Genomic DNA, 19381 nt, shown 5'->3' on the forward strand with positions numbered 1-19381 from the left:
GTCATGCAAATTAATTTCTAACTTAATATGTCCTGCCCAGGTGTTTTTGATAGCAAATGCACATTTTCTTGTCAGAAAGAAGTTTAGGTTCTAATTAAATATTAAGTATGTTTTTATTCTGTAAGCAACTGCAACCAGAGCTATGAAGAAAGAAGACTTAATAGGACTGTTTAATTTTTAGATGCCTGTATTTTGGTTTTATAGATCAAATTTAGCATGTGGCCAAAGAGAAAGCAGAATTTTAGAGAATTGGGCTTTAGCAATTTGTGTATCTTAGGGAAGAGTCAAAATTTTGGTACGTGTGCTGACCTGAGTATTTCCATCACAAGCATATAGGAGAAACTTCTTATTCCTATAAAATAATAAAAATTATTCCTTTGTGGCTACACAACAAACTGTGTATGATAATCTGGCATTTATTACATTTTACTTTTTTTTTTAATCTTCTGCCAAGGAATTATTTTAAAATTACCTGGACCAGCGTTCTTTGTTTTTTGGTGTGAATGAGTTTGGTCTAGTAACTATAACCATTCAGATCTCATGAGTAATTTTTGCCATTTTTGGAGATCTATCCATACATTTCATGCTTGTTGCATGTCAATTGCAGTGTGGCAAATATTCAGGCAGAATAGCAGCAGGATTCACAAGTGTTAATAGTAATGTCTTTTGTGTGTGTGTGAGACACACACCGGTATCTTACTGCAGCATAATGTGCAAGAAAAAAATAGATGGCAGGTGCCTCTTTTCAAAATTTTTCCTTGGATCTTTCATTCTTCTGCCAGCTCTGATTTGATAGTTTTCAAAGTTGTGATTCTATTTGAGTCAATGCCTGAAGAAACACAGTAAAGATACTATTAGCTGGCTGTGTATCTGAACACCACTCTAGCTACCTTAATAAGAGAATATACTGAGAAGAGCACTCTGGAAAATAGCAGTGTCTATTATGTATGCATTCCTAAAAAAATATAATATTTTTCTAATTGACACTTCAGTCATAAATTGATACTGAGTTGACACCTAAAGATAAAACATAAGACCTTCAGGCAGGCAGTATTCATATGGTCCTAAAAATGTTAAAGTAGTTAATTGATTCACTTAGTTTTATACATTAATTTTTTAGTTCTCCGAATGCAGTTATGTTAAAGCGAATTGAAATTCTGTTTCCCCTCCCTGGGGACAGGAAAGGATTACCTGTTTTTCTTTCCACCCCATTTCCCAGTTGGAATGATCTCTGATGCAAACTGAGTCTTAAATTAGAAATAGTCATTCTCAGTTCTGGCACTAGTAAAGCTCGACAAGCACCTCCAGAGGGCACTGCAGCCCAGCAGAAAATTAAGCTGACCTCTGTGTAGTGATCTCTCACCAGCTATGGGGGTTTAATCATCTCATAGGCACTTTGGTAAGTTACATCAGTTATGTGGGGAATGAACAACACATTGAAAACAGTAATTTTTCACTATAAGCAGTTGGTGGGTTCTGGAAGGGAGGAAAGGCTTGTATTAGTTAATCACAGCAGGGTAATGAGCCACTGATGTGATGTGGCTGTATAAAAAATAAAAATACTCCTTACATGTATCAGACAAGGTATTACTTGCTGTAACTGGGTATGAACTCTTACTTGAGGATACGTGTTATGCTCAGCAAGGCAGAAAAAAGTTAAATACTTGTGTATGAAACAAAATACATTTGTTAGGAGCTAGAACAAGAAACCAGTAAATTAGAATAGATAGTTCTTGACTTTTTTGAGAAGGCTGAAAGCATGGATATGCAAGTTCCTGGATTAAAAAAGCATATATATTTGATTTTTATTCAGGTCTTATCTAGCTGTTTTAGGTTTCCTGGTGTCTATTTTGAGTAAATGCCAATATTCCACTTGTCTAACAATAAGAAATGGATCAGTCAGCTACAGAAATAGTGGGATTGAATTTTGAACTCTAAATTAAAATAAAAAGATTAGTGGAGCCAGGTGCCAACTCTGTTGTTGTACCATGGTGGTATCTTTTTCTTTGGACAGAAGTTTTGTAGTGTATTTGCTGAACTAGGTCTTTGAACAGTAGCCAGACTTTCCTCTGTCAAACAAAAAATGGCCATTCTTTTTTAAACCAACAAACATCATTTACAAAATTGCCTGTTGCAGACTATAAAGCTCTCACTTCCTGTGCTCTAAAATTCGTAGAAAAAACTACAGATTTCAGTCTCTTCTAATGTAGAAAAGATTTTTTTTTTTTTTCCCCACTGAAAAAAATTCAATGTTCAAGATATATTGTACTCAAGATTACAGAGGATCTTTTTTGCTCATTCAGGTTAATTGTTTGCTGAAAAAGTTTTTATACGTGTTTTTATGCCAACATTCTTTCTGTCAGTTCCATCACCTGCCTTGTTATAGTTGGAACATTACCTAAGCAAAGAAGCAGAGAGAGATTGTCTTCCTTTTAGTTTTTTAATAGAATTTCATACTGCAATCTGACAGGCCTCATAAAAGAAACATGAATTTTTAATTTTGTACCTGTGGAAAATATTTCACTGAACAATGTTTATGACTTTTTTCAAACTTAATGTATAGAATGTCATGGAAGGGATTGTAAAAACCAATAAAATTCTATAGTTCCAAAGAATAAGTAGAGTAAGTGTCTAAATTGTGTTTACTAAATGCAGCATTAACAGTTGTCCAGAAGGCTACTGAGAATAAAGTTTGTTTGTGTGGATGTTGTTTTTTGTTTGGTTGGTGTTGTTTTGTTTTGGTTTTTTTTTTAAACAGAAGATTTTTTTTATTATTATTATTATTTTTTTTTACTCTTGGGAAAACTGGCAAATTCAGCTTTCTTCCATATATAGCTGGGCTTGACACGTAAGCAAAGGAAGATTTTTTGCTTGGACCCTGGGTGAAAAAAAAAAAAGATGTTTTCAGCTACGCTGATCTCTGCTCCCAAATGGTAGTTTAACTTAACCCTCACCTTTTCCTCTTCCCCAAGATGTTATAATTTCCCAGCTCTGAAGACACTGTTTTCATTGAGGGTAGCATCTGTGCCACCCAAACCACACTATATGTTGTGAAAGGAAAATCCACATCCTTTTATTAACACTGAGTTTTGTCTTTTTATATGTGTATTATTGGCATGGGAGGGGTGGCAAATGTCTTCATCTTGTGTTCAGAATTTCCTGTTTTCTGCAGTCTTGATGAACCACAGCCCTCATACCTGTGGCACCACATCATTTAAAAATGTTGCTCCCTGCAGAAGAAAATTTTGTGAAAACTTCCCTAAAGAAAAGTGCCCAACTCTTGCGGAAGTTTTTGTTTTTATAGATGTGGGAATAACGATTAACTCATTACAACTCATCTCTTAAGAGCAAATGTTTCAAGAGCAACTTCTGTAACTGTTAATCAGGATGTGCCGATCAAAATATTTTGTTTTGTATTTCCCTGTCTCCCTTTTAGCTTTCCAGAAGACTGCGAGAAAGAGATTGGAAAGTTGGAGATCTCTTGCAAGCAGTGCTGAGATACTGTGAAATGATAGAGAAGGTGTCTGATGGAGAGCAAGCTCAAAATAAGTCTTTGGTTGGTTGGCTTCTGGAAAATGTCTGAAAAATCCAAAGATGCAACACTCTTCACTTCATTCCTCTTTGAAAGGAGATAGAAAGAACACAGATATGGGAAGTAAAATTCAGCTAATTGAATGTTCAAGTAATTGTCAGCATTTAAAAGACTTTGAGGCGAAAGTCAAAATAGCTGTGCTGTGCTTTGTGATACTGTGCACATGGTATGTTTATTCAGTCCATAATCGGTATTGTCCACCCACGCCTAACTTGTATTTACTGCTGTGTTCAGACCATTGAAATATTTATGAAAAAATCCCTTATCTATGATAGTAGCTCAGAGGAGACTCTCAGACATGATATTCAGGATTCCTGCACTTTTTTTTTCCCACTTGTATGTGCTGTATTCACAGTGGGACTAAGAGCACTGATGTTCTGCAAAAATCTGTTCTGGAATACCTTGCTGCAGACAACAGAAAAAATTACCAACATTGACCAGGTGTTATGTGCCCCCAGGCACCATTGCCAGGAAGAAAACTGTGACCTGTCCAAGCAACCCCTAAATGCAGTCTGGCTTCATAGGCACCTTTATCAAGCTTAACTTTATGTGAAGATGTGAGAGTCTGCTCTGAAACTGATGAGGTGCAAATATGTGTTTTTGTTGACTACTATAGAGCTGGTAACTTCTGGTAGAAGGGCAGAGTGGGTAGCTGAGCATAATTTCATACAAAATTCTTCAGCAAGGTTTCCTGAAGCTTGCCAATCGAGTTTAAATTGCTGAATTTCTTACTGAAGCTTTTTGTATGCAGATACTTCTGTGACATTAATTCTGTGTCAAAGAATTTGGATGTTAGTCTCTCGCATAGTTATGTTAAAAGTAGCAGATAGAAACTACTTCTGAGGATCTTGACCGTCTTTTTGACTAGTCTAGTTCTTTATTTCTTAGCCTCCGTATATGAATTTTCTTTTCAGTAGTAAAAAGAATTTTGTTACTCAGTGAGCACTTAAATGTTTAGCAAAGAAAACTAATTAAAACATAAAGGGGAAATTTCTTCCAAATTGTTTTTTCATTTTTCCTAACTACCTTCACTGAATTTTTTTAAAGGCACTTTTAATCAAGTCTTTTTAGCAGTCTAATCGGGTTCCTCACCAGTGCTGCTGGCTTGCCTTGCTGTCTGAAGGGAAATCTGGACCTTTGCATATCCTGTGGTTGGAAAGTGCTTTTTGGGTTTTGTTTTTGATACATCCTTTGAGAGAAAAAGGCATATGCTGGTAATTACAAGGTTGCCACCTCAAAACTCATATCACTTTTATGAGACTCATGGAGTCTTACTTATTTTGGATGAACGAAAGAAACTTAATAGCTTTTTCATAGAAAAATATACTGTTGATACAGTGCACAAGTTTCTGATCCCAAACAAGGAGAGATAAAGTCTCTGAATCTGTTCATGAATTCTGATGGCATGTGTACAACTCTGATTTCCACTACCTCCTAAATTACTATGAGGTGTCACGCTGATAAACTCATGAGCACTCTCCTTGCACTGTCTGTGTTTCAGGAAGGCATTCCACTGGTCTTTTTACAGAGACCTGGTTTGTTTTAGTCCTCATTTGTCGTCTGGATTTCTGCCTTGGATCTCACAAAGGTCACCTTTCTCACAGAGTTGAAGATTTTTAATGTTTTTGTATATGCACATATGTGTGTCCACACATGTGCATACACACATAGGTATGTGTATCTATATGTGTATGACATCTCACCAATATGAACTTACAATGTAAACTTTTGCCACTAACTTAAAACTGTTATGTTCATAGTTTATTACCATGTATCATTTCACTGATTGAAAGATCTTTTTATGCCATGTGACAAAAAGACCAAAACCCAAAACTTTTGTCTTGTTATAGGTAATATAGTGCCAAGTGTCAGGAATCATCTTTCTCTAGAGCCCAAAGTGGAGGGGGAAAGTTACCTTATTTTTCCTGTATTTGGAAGATGGGGCTAGTAACAAATATTTTTTAAAAATTGTACTAAAATTGTCTTGTGTTGTTTTTTTTCCTCTCTCCCACCCCCCATACTCCTTTCTTCCTTTTTTTTTTTTTTTAAGGTTGACTTTCGACATTGTTTCAGACAAAAAGTTGAAACAATTCTCTGGCTGTAACATCTTCCCTTTAACACAGTAATAATGTACTTGTACAAATTTGCCTATAAAATTGAAATGTCAAGAAAATAAAACACTAAAGCACTGCCTCAGGACTAAATTTGCTCTGGGTTTTGGACCCTTGCATTCTCACTAAGTGGAATTTCAGGACATGGGGATACAGTAGTACTAAAATAATGTTTCTATACATGTCCAAAACCAAATTGAGAAGGCATTGTACATGTACAAAGCTGTATGTTTGGGGAGGGGGGAAAAAAAAAGCTACAGGAACAGCCATTTTTTAAAACTGATTTATTCAATACGTTCGATTTTATAAAGTTGGTGAAGTGTTTTTTCTTTTTAATTACTTTTCTGTACAAAGGCAGAACATAGTGCAATTCCCAAAGCTTAAAACTATTCAAAAAGTTAAGTAGATAATAGTTGCACTAAAAATTTTTATAAATGGAGTCTTGTTTTCAGATTGGATCAAGTACATTATGTAACTATTGATTAGTGTTCTAAGGAAGAAATACATTTATTAGCCTCTGAGGAAAGTAGCATAGCTTCCAAATTTACACGAGAAAAATATGTTATAAAATACTTCATTTTTACTTAAAAAACCAAACCAATTTTCTACAAAAATAGTTTTAAATTTATTCTAGATGTCTTGACTTTTCTCCTTGGGTGTCAAAACTGGGAAAGCATTAAGCTAGTCTGGCAAAATTATTATAATTTAATAATTTAAATAACATTTGGGAAACCTTACTCTGACTATATTAGTGAGAAAGCTGTTCTTTGCTAATGCAGGTCTTAAATGACGCTATTGCTGAGTTTATTTAAAACTCCTGACCACAAATACAGAAGTGTAAATGAAAACTGTAAAAACATGAAGGGCCACATTTTGGTCCATTTAAACCAGATAATTCTGCTTTATAAACGAACATAATAAGATAGAGTTTGTTTAATCTTGCCTTTTTTCTGTATGAGAAGCCTGACTTGCTAATTTTTAAGTTGAGGAAACTATATACAATGGTTTTATTGTTCCAGAAGACACCCTGTCTCAAACACTTCATAAATACATTTGATGTTCTGAAAAATTGAAGTGCTTGGATGTTCTGTAAGAATCTGTAGAAAAGGCACTTTGCAAAAAGTCCCTCTATAAATTAACAGTTAAAACTGACCATATTTAAAACAAGTTTATACATTCAGAACAGGGTGCATAAATAATACAGAAATATGCATAAAGCCTTAAAATACAAACCAAACAAAACTCAGACCTGTATACTAAAATTAAAGAGGATTTGCTGTCTCAAAATAAGGATGTGAAAAGACGATGTACTTGAATGCAATTTGTGTAGTATCTTTGTTCTCAAGTTTTAACAGATTGTGTAAGCTTTTTAAAAAAAAAAAAACAAACAAAAACCCAGTAACCCACATTCCGAGACTAATTAGGTCTCTCAAAAATGGTATCAGATTTTAAACATTACATTTTCTAATGTAACTTTGTCTGGGACCTTTTCTATAAAGAGTCACGTATTGCTGGAGATGGGAACACAGTAAGTAGTAAACACTGTCACCAGCGCAAAAACCTCTGGTTTTACACAGTTCATTTGCAAAGAAAAATACAAGATGCAGGAATGATTTTAGTGTGAGAATTTTGGCTTTTCAGCAAGAGCCACTACTGTCAAGCATTTACTGTACTTAAGCTCTGAAGAGGTAAGTACAGAGCCCAGCCACTGTAGTCACTTTATTTTGTACCATCTTTGTACATTCCTGTTGTATAGCTGGAGTTGTAGTTTTAGAGGGCCTTTGTTCTGTTGTAATGTCTGAATAGTATTTAATACTAAAATTTATTATAATTTGCTGGAACTGCTGCTTATTTGTGCAGTGTTACAGTAATTCACAGCCCAGTTAGTGATGCAATTGTATACCAAAAGCAGTTTGAATAAATATAAATGTTTATGTAACTGTACTCAATAAATATGAAGGTCTTGTACTGTATAATGGTGATGAGTTTTGCCATTTTAGTTATTTAACTATATTCAGTTTTCAGATTATGAACTCCAGGTTGCACTAAATTTGTCCTTGTTTTAGCAGTAGCTTAAAATAAAACACATTTCACTGGCTTCGAGAGTGCTGTCATTTCTTGTAAATTTGTGGAATATTATTTGTCTTTTCAGCTAAAACAGCTAAGATTGGTCTCGATCACTGGCTGTGTGAGGGTGCTTGAAGAATGGTGTAGTAAACAGTGCATCAGTAGATGGCATACTTCTTACAGAATTAAACTGGTGTCCAGGAGGAATGTGAAAATGTTTTAACTGTCTTTGGGTTGAAAGGTAAACCCATAGTTCCGGTTACATGAAAGATCACATGGGTTCTGTGAGGAGGGACCAAGCAAGAAATCCACTGTAATACCTCAACACAAGTAGGATGTAATGACCAGTCTACCTTAATCTTGTCTTGTCTGGAAGCTAAGTTCAGGAGGCTGGCTTGATATTTCCATGTGGACTGAGGCTGGTCTTTGGCACATTGTATGGTATTTGGGGAACTGGTGTAAAAGCCAGCTTTAGAGTCTTCTGGAGAAATTAAAATACACTGCTAATGAAAATGTATGAAACAGAAATTTTCATAAGCTTATTCAAAATCCTCAAGCGTTTTGGTATCTTTTGAAATCTACCAAATAGCATATTGTCAAGTACCCCAAAATAGCAATGCTGAGCACAGATATGGTTTCTAAGATTTAGAAGTACCGCCACTGCAAATAATTGTCGTAATGGTTTGTGATGTATATATTTTGAATCTACTGATCTCAACTGGGTTTCATTCCAAGAATCAGGATTTTTTTGCTGAAATTACTTTTAAGCCAGTAAGCATGTGCAGCTCTCCTTGATTCTTTATTTTTGCAATGGCTGCCTAAAGGAGATTTCTGTAGTATTTATGAGATTCCTTCCAAAAGGAGTATTCTGTATTTTCATGACCATATCTGTTTCAAAGATTTTTTTTTTTTTTTTTTTTTTTTTTTTTTGTTTAGGTAATGCCTCACATTCAATTCAGTAGAAAATATTTGTTAACTCAAGCAAGTAAACATTTAACTTATTCTTAAAATATTGTACAGCTGAAAAAAGATGAGTGGTGAGTTTGGGAACAAAAAAAAGAGATTTTTGTGAAAGCAAAGAAGAGGATATTCATGTGGAAGACTAGTTTGAGCTTTACTTCTTCCTGCCTGGGCTTTATTTTTCTTTCTTTCAGCAGTCTGGTTCTGGCTGGCTTTATTTAACCACAGAACAGTATCCATGCACTTTGTTTAACCTTGGTGTATTAAATTGAGAGTTAAGTCTCCAGCTATTCTGTAGTCTTCGCCCAACATGTGTGCTACTCCGTCTCCTGCTGCTGTTGCTCGGACCTTCCTCTCGCTCCATAGCTTGAGCTTCTGGTGTGACTGAATTCCATGCTGGTTACTGCTCTGAGCCTCTGATTGGAAGGTGGCTATGGAAAGTGAGTCATGCCAAGGCCGAAGAAATGTACCCGGAGCACTGAACTTGCTGGTTGTTGAGCACCATATTAATCAAATGCTGTCTCTTCCCCTGCTGTTAAAGCAAACCACAAAGCGTGTGACTGCTTGGGGCAAGGGAGCTAACCATGACAAGCATGAGACCATGTCTGTGGTCAAGGTACTGGCTATCTAGTCCATGACCACACACCACCTTTCCACAGGAACTGCGAAGACTGAAATTGGGACCTTTATGTAGTCAAAATATATAGTCTGTCTTGCCTTCATTCCTCCAAAGGTTGCTGCTGCTTCTAGGACTGTGAAGGAGCTTTGTGTGTGTGCTTGGGGTTTTGAGTTTTTTGTTTTGTTTTTAATTAAGAATGGGCAAAAAAAGAACACTTGTACGAGTCACTTGAGTTGGTTTCCTGAACTTCCAGTGTTATGGCCAGGAATAAGATGCATATTGAAAAAAAGAAATGGTGTATGATGTGATATATTTTCCTTGCCATCTGCCCCTGTAGCCCACTTAATGCCAGTCTTTTTTTGTACAGTCTCCATCTCGTATAACTTCAAGTCTCCTCCTACACTTTCTTTGTGGCTGTTGCTGATTTCTACTTTTTTCTGACCCCTGTCCAGTCTTGCAGTATGGCTGACATCTTATGCTTCTTTCTTGACCCTACTCTGTTGTCCTGATGTGACTTCTGGCCTTCTCATTCTTGGCTGGCGGAAGTGGTGAAAAACCAGCAAGGGGAGTCTTCTTAGCTGGGAGGCTATGGAATAAGGCTTGCCTACCAGAAATCGTCAAGCAGTGAAGAAGAGCTAAACTTGCTTTTGGCTGAGTTTTTTACTCCTGTAGGAAAGTAATCTGTGGTTGCTTTGGTTTGGAACCCAACTTACTATTTGCAAAACCCTTAAGATTTTATGCTGATCTGAAAGTAACTTTTAAGCTGATACTGAAGTATAATGTAACTCTAACATACTACGTTATTCATGTGGATGTATATTCATGTGCTGCATAACACCAGCTTCCAGACACAGACGGGGCAAAACTCATTCCTTTTGGAAGCTGGCAAAATCCCAGTAGTTTCACCCACTTACATCAGGTCTCAGTTTAGACAGATAGTAACCTTTAATAACAAACAATCAATGTCTCTGTTTCTGAGAAAAAGGTGTTTTCATGATTATTGCCCTGTAATATTGTGCTCTGTGCAGATGTTGCAGCTTGATTAACCACACAAAATCAGATGTACTATTAATGCTGCTACAAAAATGGTAACACAGTATGGACAGAAATACAACAAATACAACAATCTCCTCATGCTGGAAGTCATAGATTTAGAGGAGATGCATAATGTTTCTCTAGGAAACTAGAAAATGACTCTGTGGAAAACAAACAGTGAAAGGAGCTCATCAGAATGTAGTTGTTTAGAGAAATTACGTCAAGAGAAATGGCAATACTCAACTGATGTGTTGAACAGAAGTCTTTACCGTGTGCTATGCAGTATGCATCAGAGAAGAGTTAGAGTTCACAGCTAAATCTATTGGAGTTAAAAGGCACTGGGCATAAGAGAGGTTCTGAACTGTTGCAGGACTGTGAGATGTTTAGCTAATATTTCTGTGGCAACAGATCATACATGTTTTTAATTCTGCTAGTTTAGGAGGTTCGGGACTTGGCTTATGTCCTAATTTAATGCTATAAACTACAACAAGAGGATTGAATCTTTGGAGTAGTCAGAGTCATCAAAGGGTTAAGACTGTGACATCCTGACGAGCCTAGTACATGCTGGCATCTTCAACAAAACCTCTTTTCCTGTGACTGCCTGAGAAAATAAAGAGGTGGGTGTTGGAAATTCCCCAAGGAGTCTGGACGGCCCTCATCAGTATGATCAAAGTGCTTTTGAGAGGCTCCTAGAGACATGGTTTCAGAGAAGGAGTAATGGTAATTTTTGTTTAAAATTATTTTGTGAGATGTTTTTCTTCTCCTTCAAGTGTTGGAATGCCACTGCTTATGGTCTGTGCCCAGCTTGTAGTGTGTGTGTGTGTGTGTGTGTGTGTGTTTAAAGTTTGACTTACTTATTTTTCTCTATGTTAATAGCTTGCCACAACTGTTAAGAGAAAATTTAAGTAGTCATAAAGAAGTCATCCTTGCTGCAGTCATCCAAACTACATTAGATGAGTGGATAAGATTAATTAGGGAAATAACCATTAATCTGAATACACATCAGCAATGAGAAAGTTGTTTATTACCGTTGTTCATTTTTAATTTTCTTTCTTAAAATGTGAGCCATTTTTTGATAATTAGACTGGAAGTGCACTAAAGCTAAAGCTCATGTAATTGTATCTAATTAACAAGGGGAAAAAGCAAAAGAATGAACTGTGGTCATAACACAGTCGACCATGGCAACTTACTTAATTTGATCATAAATTAATTTCCTACCAACTGTCTTCTGTTTACAAGTCCAATGTTCAAACACACAGTCATGTCATGAATTCAACAACTGTTTATATTTGCAGTTTCTACAGTCTTGGGATGTTGAGAAGAGTAAAGGTTGCAAAGACTTTTTTCTCTTCTTGGTTGTGGTGTCCTTGCTGGATTTTTAGTCAGTCCACCTTCCCAAGCTAGCAACTTTTAGAAGGTGTTGTGGATCACACTGACCCCACACAGTATCTTTGGGACCTGCTCCCTGGAATTTCTCTGCCTTTTGCTTCTTTGACTTGGCTTTGCTGCTGCTCTCTGCTCCTGAAGGGTCTCCCAACCTCAGATCTTATATTCCAGACACTTCTCCAACCCTAAAGATGGTCTGATACTCTCAAAGAAGGTGAAATCTCCATTGGGAAGAGTCAGCCTGGACAGGAGCATAGCCAGACCTAAACTGCTCAGCCTCTCCCTTTCTGTTGAAATGTGCACAGTGAACTGCCACAGAACAAGACTCAAGTCACATGGCTGATAAAAATCAGCCCAACTCACTGTGTCAGAGGAGAGACAGACAAGATACACGAGACTTTCAGGGCTTTGTTTTCAGTTTGCCTGCGAACCTGTGTTGGGTACTCACCTCTGCTAATGCCTTGCTTTGACCTTAGGCAGACTGTGCCCTTCAAGGGCCCTCATATGTTTCCCTCTGTGAAGTGGAACGATGATCCTGGGCTCTTCTGAGGAGTTCTGGAGTTTGAAAATGAAGAACACTCTTTGTGTGAACAATAGTTAGCATTTTTCTTATGCTCCCAAATATAATCAAACAAATATTTTACAATTTCAGATTCTTTCCTTTAGGAAAGCTTGAAAGTTGTGTGCCTCTTCAGGCAAATCCAGAAATCACTTCCCAAACTGGTTGCATGTAGAAAAGCCCTCCTAATTTGGAAGCCAATCACATTGTAGGGCAAGTATCTGACTATTTTGGAAACCTTTCTGGGGTGAGTCGTAAGGATGAAATGTCTCTGCGTTGTAGATGACGACTTACCCTCAAGGTAATAGCAAACTCATGGCTACATGGACAGAAAGTCTAGGAGTTCCCACAGATAACACAAGAAATGCAAGGACCTGAAGTTCCATATGAGGTTATTGCTCTTTGTATCATTTTCCCAAGGGCATGACATTCGCATAAAAGCCAGAGCAGTGAAGACTGTCCTAAGATGCATGATGTCTGTAACACTGTGCTTGGCTGGAATAAGGGCATTCTCCACACAGCTCTGACGTGGGGCTCCTGGAAGGTCTTTTGTGTAGGTCTCTTGTGTTATGGAATCATAGAACCGTTTTGGTTGGAAACGACCTTTAAGATCATTGAGTCCAACCATATACATAACACTGCCAAGTCCACCACTAAACCATGTCCCTAAGCACCACATCTACATGTCTTCTAAATACCTCCTTTGTTTCTCATTTTGTGAAGCTGACACTTACTGCCCTTTCCACAGGGAGCTGGTGGGAATTGTCTCCTGTCTTCATATGAAGGAGGTGTCTCCTGCCAAGCTGAATTTGATTGATGAGGCTCCAGGGAAACAGGTCAGGAGCAGAGGATGATGTGTGGCAGATGGATGTTAATAAGCATGTTAGGAGCTGGTCATGGATTAATTGAGGTACACATAGCTAATTCAACAGCTAATTAACCACCTCTTGAGAAGACCTGAAAGAACCATTTCAGAATTGCAGTCCTGTCCCCTTCAGAAAGTATTAGTTATGGATTGCCACAAAATTACAGCTTGAAAGGTAAAAATGTTATTTTTGAAAGACATAAAAAATACTGTAAGTAGAGTTATATAAATAACTGGGTGCTATTTTCTGCTTGGTGTATGGGAGTTCAGACTGCAAATGCTCCTTGTTAGCCTTAAAATGTGTTCTGATGTTTGCAACCCCTCTTGAGGGTGGTTCTTCATACACTCTATGTACAACTGAGCAGAAAGGAGGCCTTCGGAAAGGTACTGAAGCCAGATAATGGCAACGAGGAGATAAAACCATCCTGGCTGAGCTACTCACCTGACAAATACTGTGTTCTCAAGAAAGCCACAAAAATGTTTTGAAGAAAGCAACATAACCACTCTACTGCTGGTGGTTTGGTGAACCTCATGGGGTGGCCCACAATCGGATGTCAGCCATACTTTCCAAATGGCAGTAGGGCTGGTCAGTGGTTTGCCGTGAAATGCAGCCAGGCTTGTGCTTTGGCTCCAGGTAACGCCACCACAACCTGTTTATAAGGTTTGCTCTGTTTTTATGGTTAGCGATAGATGTGTTGGCCAAGCTGGACCATCATAATCACCTTCATGATGAACTGCTTTATACAAATTACCCTGAACCAGCTTGGTCTTTCTGTCTCAATCTCATATAAATGCTAAATGCTTGAATTTTACTGAAATATATAGTTTTGATGCTATGGGCTTCCCTGGTAGCAAGCTTTGCCAGGTTTTCAGGGAAGGCCAGTATGTTAAATCATGGTAAATGTAGTGCATGCTTCTTTCTGTAGTTTGATAGCTGTAATTTGTTAGCTAGAAATGCAGTATTACATACATACTGAGGTTTTGTGGATTTCCTGGCTTCGTTGTTACAATGAGGACAAGCGATTAATCATGTAATATGTCAAGTGATGAGTGAGTACATCCGGTCCAGTTTTTATTGTTGTTTTATATTACTCCTTTTTTCTGTACCTCTCTAGTTCATCTCTGGTTTTATACCAGTCCTTCTGCTCAGCTTTCATCTTTGCACTAATCACTCACAATTCCAACAGCCTTTTAAGGAGAAGAATAACACAAAATCAAGACATGCTATAGAAATATTATCTATACTCAGATTTTTTTTCTTTGGAGTTATAATCTCTTAGTAGATAGGGAGTTTTAAATGTACATGTCTCCTACTTTAAGGGTGAACATACAACCCTTGAAGTCTAAGGTAAAGCTGTGCTTTTTGACATCTTAAGAAGCTAACTTTTCCTGTCAAATCCTTACACATGAATCGTTTCTGTTAGATAGATGCATCTTTATTTTCAATAGGTTTAAGTGATCTTCCACATCTTCCATCTGCCTCCCACCCCCACTTATCCTTGAAGAAATTTTTTTGTACCAAATCAATATCAGAGACTCAGCATCAGCAATGTCCCATAAGTAATATTCAGGGACCATATATCCTCTAAATATTGATCCATTTTTAGTTCTTTATGTTCTTCTGCATCTCCTTTTAATCACTTTTCTCTAGAAATGACAGTAAAACCTGGCTCACAACTGAGTTTACTTTTAAAATCCTTGTTTTGCTTTAAAACCCTATCACCTTTATCCTGACCACGACAATTGCAGATTATAGGAAATTATTACAAATGTTATGCTTAAAGTTGTGATTTCAATGCTAGATTTAAAAGAAAATGCACATTTACCCAGCTGTGAAGATGACAGAGGTGGTTTTCTGCCAAGGGGATTTTCCTGTTTGATTGGTGTTGCAAGAGAGTGAGAAGAGCAGTCGACCAAGAGGTGGATGAGGTTACCCACAGGGACCAGTGGTGCCCCCAATATGACTCCATTGCCAAATTGTGGAGGTATGGGTCAGTGAAAAAGTGGAGATTACTGGAACAACAAAGAGGTGTTGGAGCTGCAAAAATCTAAGTGACAGCAAAAATTAGGCAATATAATGCGTCAGAGTTGTAACGCAAAAATGAAACCAGACACCTTTGCTATAAGCTGGTACGCTTGGTAATGGATCTTCAAACAGAGGCATGGATCTTTTAACTTGTACATGCACACATCCAGCCAGTGTACAGCTAAAGAAGAAAATGTCACAGTTTGCAGAACCAGAAATAAAAGTCCAGGTAGAGGTTTTAAGTTAAAACTACAGACCTAGTAAAAGCCAATAACAGCAATGGATTTTCAAAGATGAACATGGTTATGTATGTCATCAAATTTGGCGTCATCTTGTGGAATAATTGTTGGAGATAACTAAAAATCAGAAAACGGCTGTGTCCACACACTAAGGGAAGGTACAGTGTTGAAGAAGATCCCAGGGGAAAATGCAGCTGGTATGCCAGGAATTTAATAACATCACCTTCCTCCCACGGGTTTACTGGTACAGGAGATGGTAAAGAGTGGAGTTTCCTTCTCCAACTCCCGTACCAGTCACAGTTTTGACTCCACAAGGCTCGATGTATAATCTACTTGTGATTCTGGATTGACAGTTGACGCCCCTTTTGACCACTACCTCCCTTTGTGGACCTTGACAAAACCATAACTCCATACCACTGACCCCCCTCTTTCCCCCTTACAGAGCACATCTGTAAGTTTTGGTAACTTTTACCTTAAAAGGGGAACAGAAGTGCCTTTTACCAATCACCATAAAGGTATGACTAGAGTCACTCAAGCTCCACCTTGCAGGTAAAAAATAGTATAAAAATAACCTAAAGAAAGGAGGGAATTAGGGAAGACGTCATCGTGGACCAGTCAGGGACGACGCCATTGCAGACCTCTAACTCCTGGGACCAGCCGATGGGCTGAGCCTTTCTTCCCCCGCCATTGGGACGCCTTTGGGTAAGACTTAGACTTAACTGAGAACTTCTCTCTTGGGAACTTAGAAAACTCTGGAGAATCCCTTTACTAACTTAGTGCTTTGTAGTAACCTAACATCCTGCTACAATTAATAGTTTTCAGTAATTTGTAACCTCAGTATAAGCATTTATTTCTGCAGACAGTAGTTTATCACCAGCAATCCATATGAAGCTGTATTAATCCTGTTGCTCTATTAAAGGTGCTTCCATTTGCTTACAGACTTGCTGCACTATATCTTACTGGGCTGTCACCTGATGAGGTTACAACTGGATGGCAGGTGTAGGACACCATTGAGTGAATCCCACACTGGTGTGCCTGGACATGTTGTGTCCCATCAACTGTGTCCATCTGTAGCCAGCCATGCAAACCCCATGCCCCATGGGACGCCACTAAAGGCTTCAGATTTAGCCGTATGAGTCCATAAATCGTGAGTACGGGAGTGCAATGCACTATTTGGTGCATCCACAGTTGTCAGACCAATAGTGCTTGATTGGGCATCACTCAGGTTTTAAGCCTAGCCACGCCCAGCTCCTCTAGTTATCTGAGGGTGAATTGGAATGCAAGGGGGTTTATTTCCTGCTTAATTGCTTTACCACCCCTTTCATGCAATACAACTACCTTATGCCTGTTGGCTTGTTTTTCAAAGTGGCTATGAGCATAAGCTCACGTTTAGTTGAATGCCTGAAGTGCCATGAATGTGAAAACACTCAGATTTAAACTCAGTTTATGATCTGTGCATGGTGTAAACACAGTTCTGCATATCTAACTCAAGGGTATAGACTTTACAGCTGGAAGCTTGTCAGTCTGCAGTTTTTAGCTAAGAATATATGCAGCATCACCAGTTCCAGCTTTTGGTAGGATTTTTTAGATGGAGAATTTAGATGGAGAATTCTCAAGTTCACAGTTTTACAAAGCTTTTGGGTTACTTGGAGAGATGTACTTGTGTAGACATCACAGATGGTCATAACCTACGTTTTTCAAAGCCAACGGTGAATGCTGAAAATTTTGCTACTGATTTCCAATTAGGTCATTATTTAAACTGTGAGATCATTCTCAGTTACTGGAAAATCTTTTAAGACTGATGCTGTTACGGAAATAAAGGAAGATTTTTGTAAGTATAAGAATCCTATGGGAAGTTACCACTTTTGTTATTGACTGTTGATAAGAACATATAAGAATGAAGCTGACAAGGCTTGTTTTTCTGGTGACTATTCTTATCTTGAGCTTTTTTGAAAGACAATGTGTCTGACAAATCAAGATGACTTATGGATGGCTGAGATTGAGACATCCAGTGTCCTTACTACTGAACAGTGAGTTAATTTTCTACAGAAACTTCTACATATCCTCCAATGTCTGACCTCTGTAAAAGGGATCAGTAAAATGCATTTGTCAAAATGAATGCCTGCTTGGAAAATAGCTACTTTGGTACACTAATGGGTAAGAATCCAGAGGAAAATAAATAGCTAGAACTCCTTACTGAGTTATTGGCTTTTTTTTGAGGTCCAGAGTCAGAAATAAACATATAGAAATGTCATCAGATTTATTTTACGAAACTGAAAAATTACTAGCAGAATTTAAAGGCAATGTATTTATGTAGACAGAATCTGTTTCTTCTGTTAGAGGCTAGTTTTACAGCACTTCATTTTTACTTTCCAGAAATGTGCAGGACAATGTCCTTAGCCTGTGTATAAATAGCAGTATTTGACAATATAGTAGCACGCACTGCTTCATGCTGAAGATGGCATTATCAACCCATTAGAGGAAAACAGACGTATCCCAGCCCAAGGCACACTGCTGAGTACTTTTGTCAGTTTGTTTGTCCTAAGGTATGAAGGCAGCTTGAGACTATTGATGGACAGGCTGAGAATCTGCCATGGGTTCAGTTCAGACAGACATCCCCACTGAAAACTTCTGCAGTGAACTCCTGAAGGGCTGAGAGGCTGAAACACCTGTTCTGCTGCTGGATATTTTTATTTTCTTATGATGTCTCCTTTTCATTCATTTTTGGTATGGCTGACAACAATAAAGCTCCAGACAGATGAATAGTCAGGCCAAGATCTTTTTGCTAAGAGGGCCAGGGGAAGATATGTTCCAAAGCATTTAAATCATATTTTCAGAAATGGGACAGAGGCCGCCTTTTGGCAGCCTTATTACAACTCATTATATATTTTCTCCAAAGAAGCTTAAATGAAAAGTGTAAAATTGCATAAGCAGGCCTAGAGGAGAGGCCAAGACATTCTCTGTCTTTACAGAAGATGACAGTTGATGGGGTTACAGTCAGATTGCTCTTCTTATTTCTATTGCTTGTTCCATGATATCCATAGGATATTTTGCAACGAGTAGATGAGGCTTGGTTAAAACTGTAAAGTCAAATTTTGCTATAAAGTCTAGCAGTTAGGACCTCCTCTTGGAGTGGAAGACCTTGATGGTTTAAATCCCTCTCAGATGAGACAGGTCTAACAGTCAGCATGTCCCTTCTGGGAACAATGGTTCTAACAAGAATCTAGTATTTGAAAAGCAAGGACCATCTCAGTTGTCTTCTGAAAAGATTGATATGAGTCTAGGTCCTTTAGGTATTGTTTGGTCAGACTGGATCTGGCCTTCCTAGTGAATTTAGTAGGGTTTTGGAGCCCTTTCCTCTCCAGTTTGGAATTGCAGCAAAGATTTGATGTACAGCTGAGTACTTGACCATAACACCTGCAATACAGTAAAAGACTCCTACTTCAAAAGCAAAATCCTACCAGAGCTGAAATGTTGTTTGTGAGAAATGTAGCCATGTAAGGGATGATTCACCTTGCTGAAGGACTGCAGCATACGTTGGAATCAGTTGCCATAAGTTCCCTGTAGTATTCAGTGAAAACAAAAACAAACAGAAAAATCTCCTTCTAGGGCACGATTCGTCTCGTTTTCATGTAGACATTTGAAAACACATCAAATTAATTGGGATCTATTTCTTTTAGCTGTATATCCTGGGTTCAACTGGGATAGAGTTAATTTTTCACAGGAAGCTGGGAGGGAGTGCAGCTGGGGCAGTTGACCCAAACTGATGGTGTTTGATACCATGTGACATCATGCTCTGATTTTAAACTAGGAAGTTCAGAGCAGGGGGGAAATTGCTGCTCAGGAACAGGCTGAGGAGCAGTGAGCCATTTTGTGCTGTGCATTGATTGCTTTGTATATTATTATTATTATTATTATTATT

At 38.0% G+C, this 19381-nt stretch overlaps 1 protein-coding gene across 1 annotated transcript in view; it reads left to right on the forward strand.

The window, feature by feature from the left end:
* Positions 1–3583, forward strand: part of AKAP11 (A-kinase anchoring protein 11) — a 32978-nt gene extending 29395 nt beyond the window's left edge. Inside the window, exon 11 of the mRNA XM_029085875.1 lies at positions 3437–3583. Coding sequence (XP_028941708.1) covers positions 3437–3583 — 147 coding nt within the window. The remainder of the gene's footprint in view (positions 1–3436) is intronic.
* Positions 3584–19381: the final 15798 nt, after the last annotated feature.

This window comes from Antrostomus carolinensis, unplaced genomic scaffold (assembly GCF_000700745.2).
Source record: "Antrostomus carolinensis isolate BGI_N321 unplaced genomic scaffold, ASM70074v2 scaffold6677, whole genome shotgun sequence".
NCBI lineage: Eukaryota > Metazoa > Chordata > Aves > Caprimulgiformes > Caprimulgidae > Antrostomus > Antrostomus carolinensis.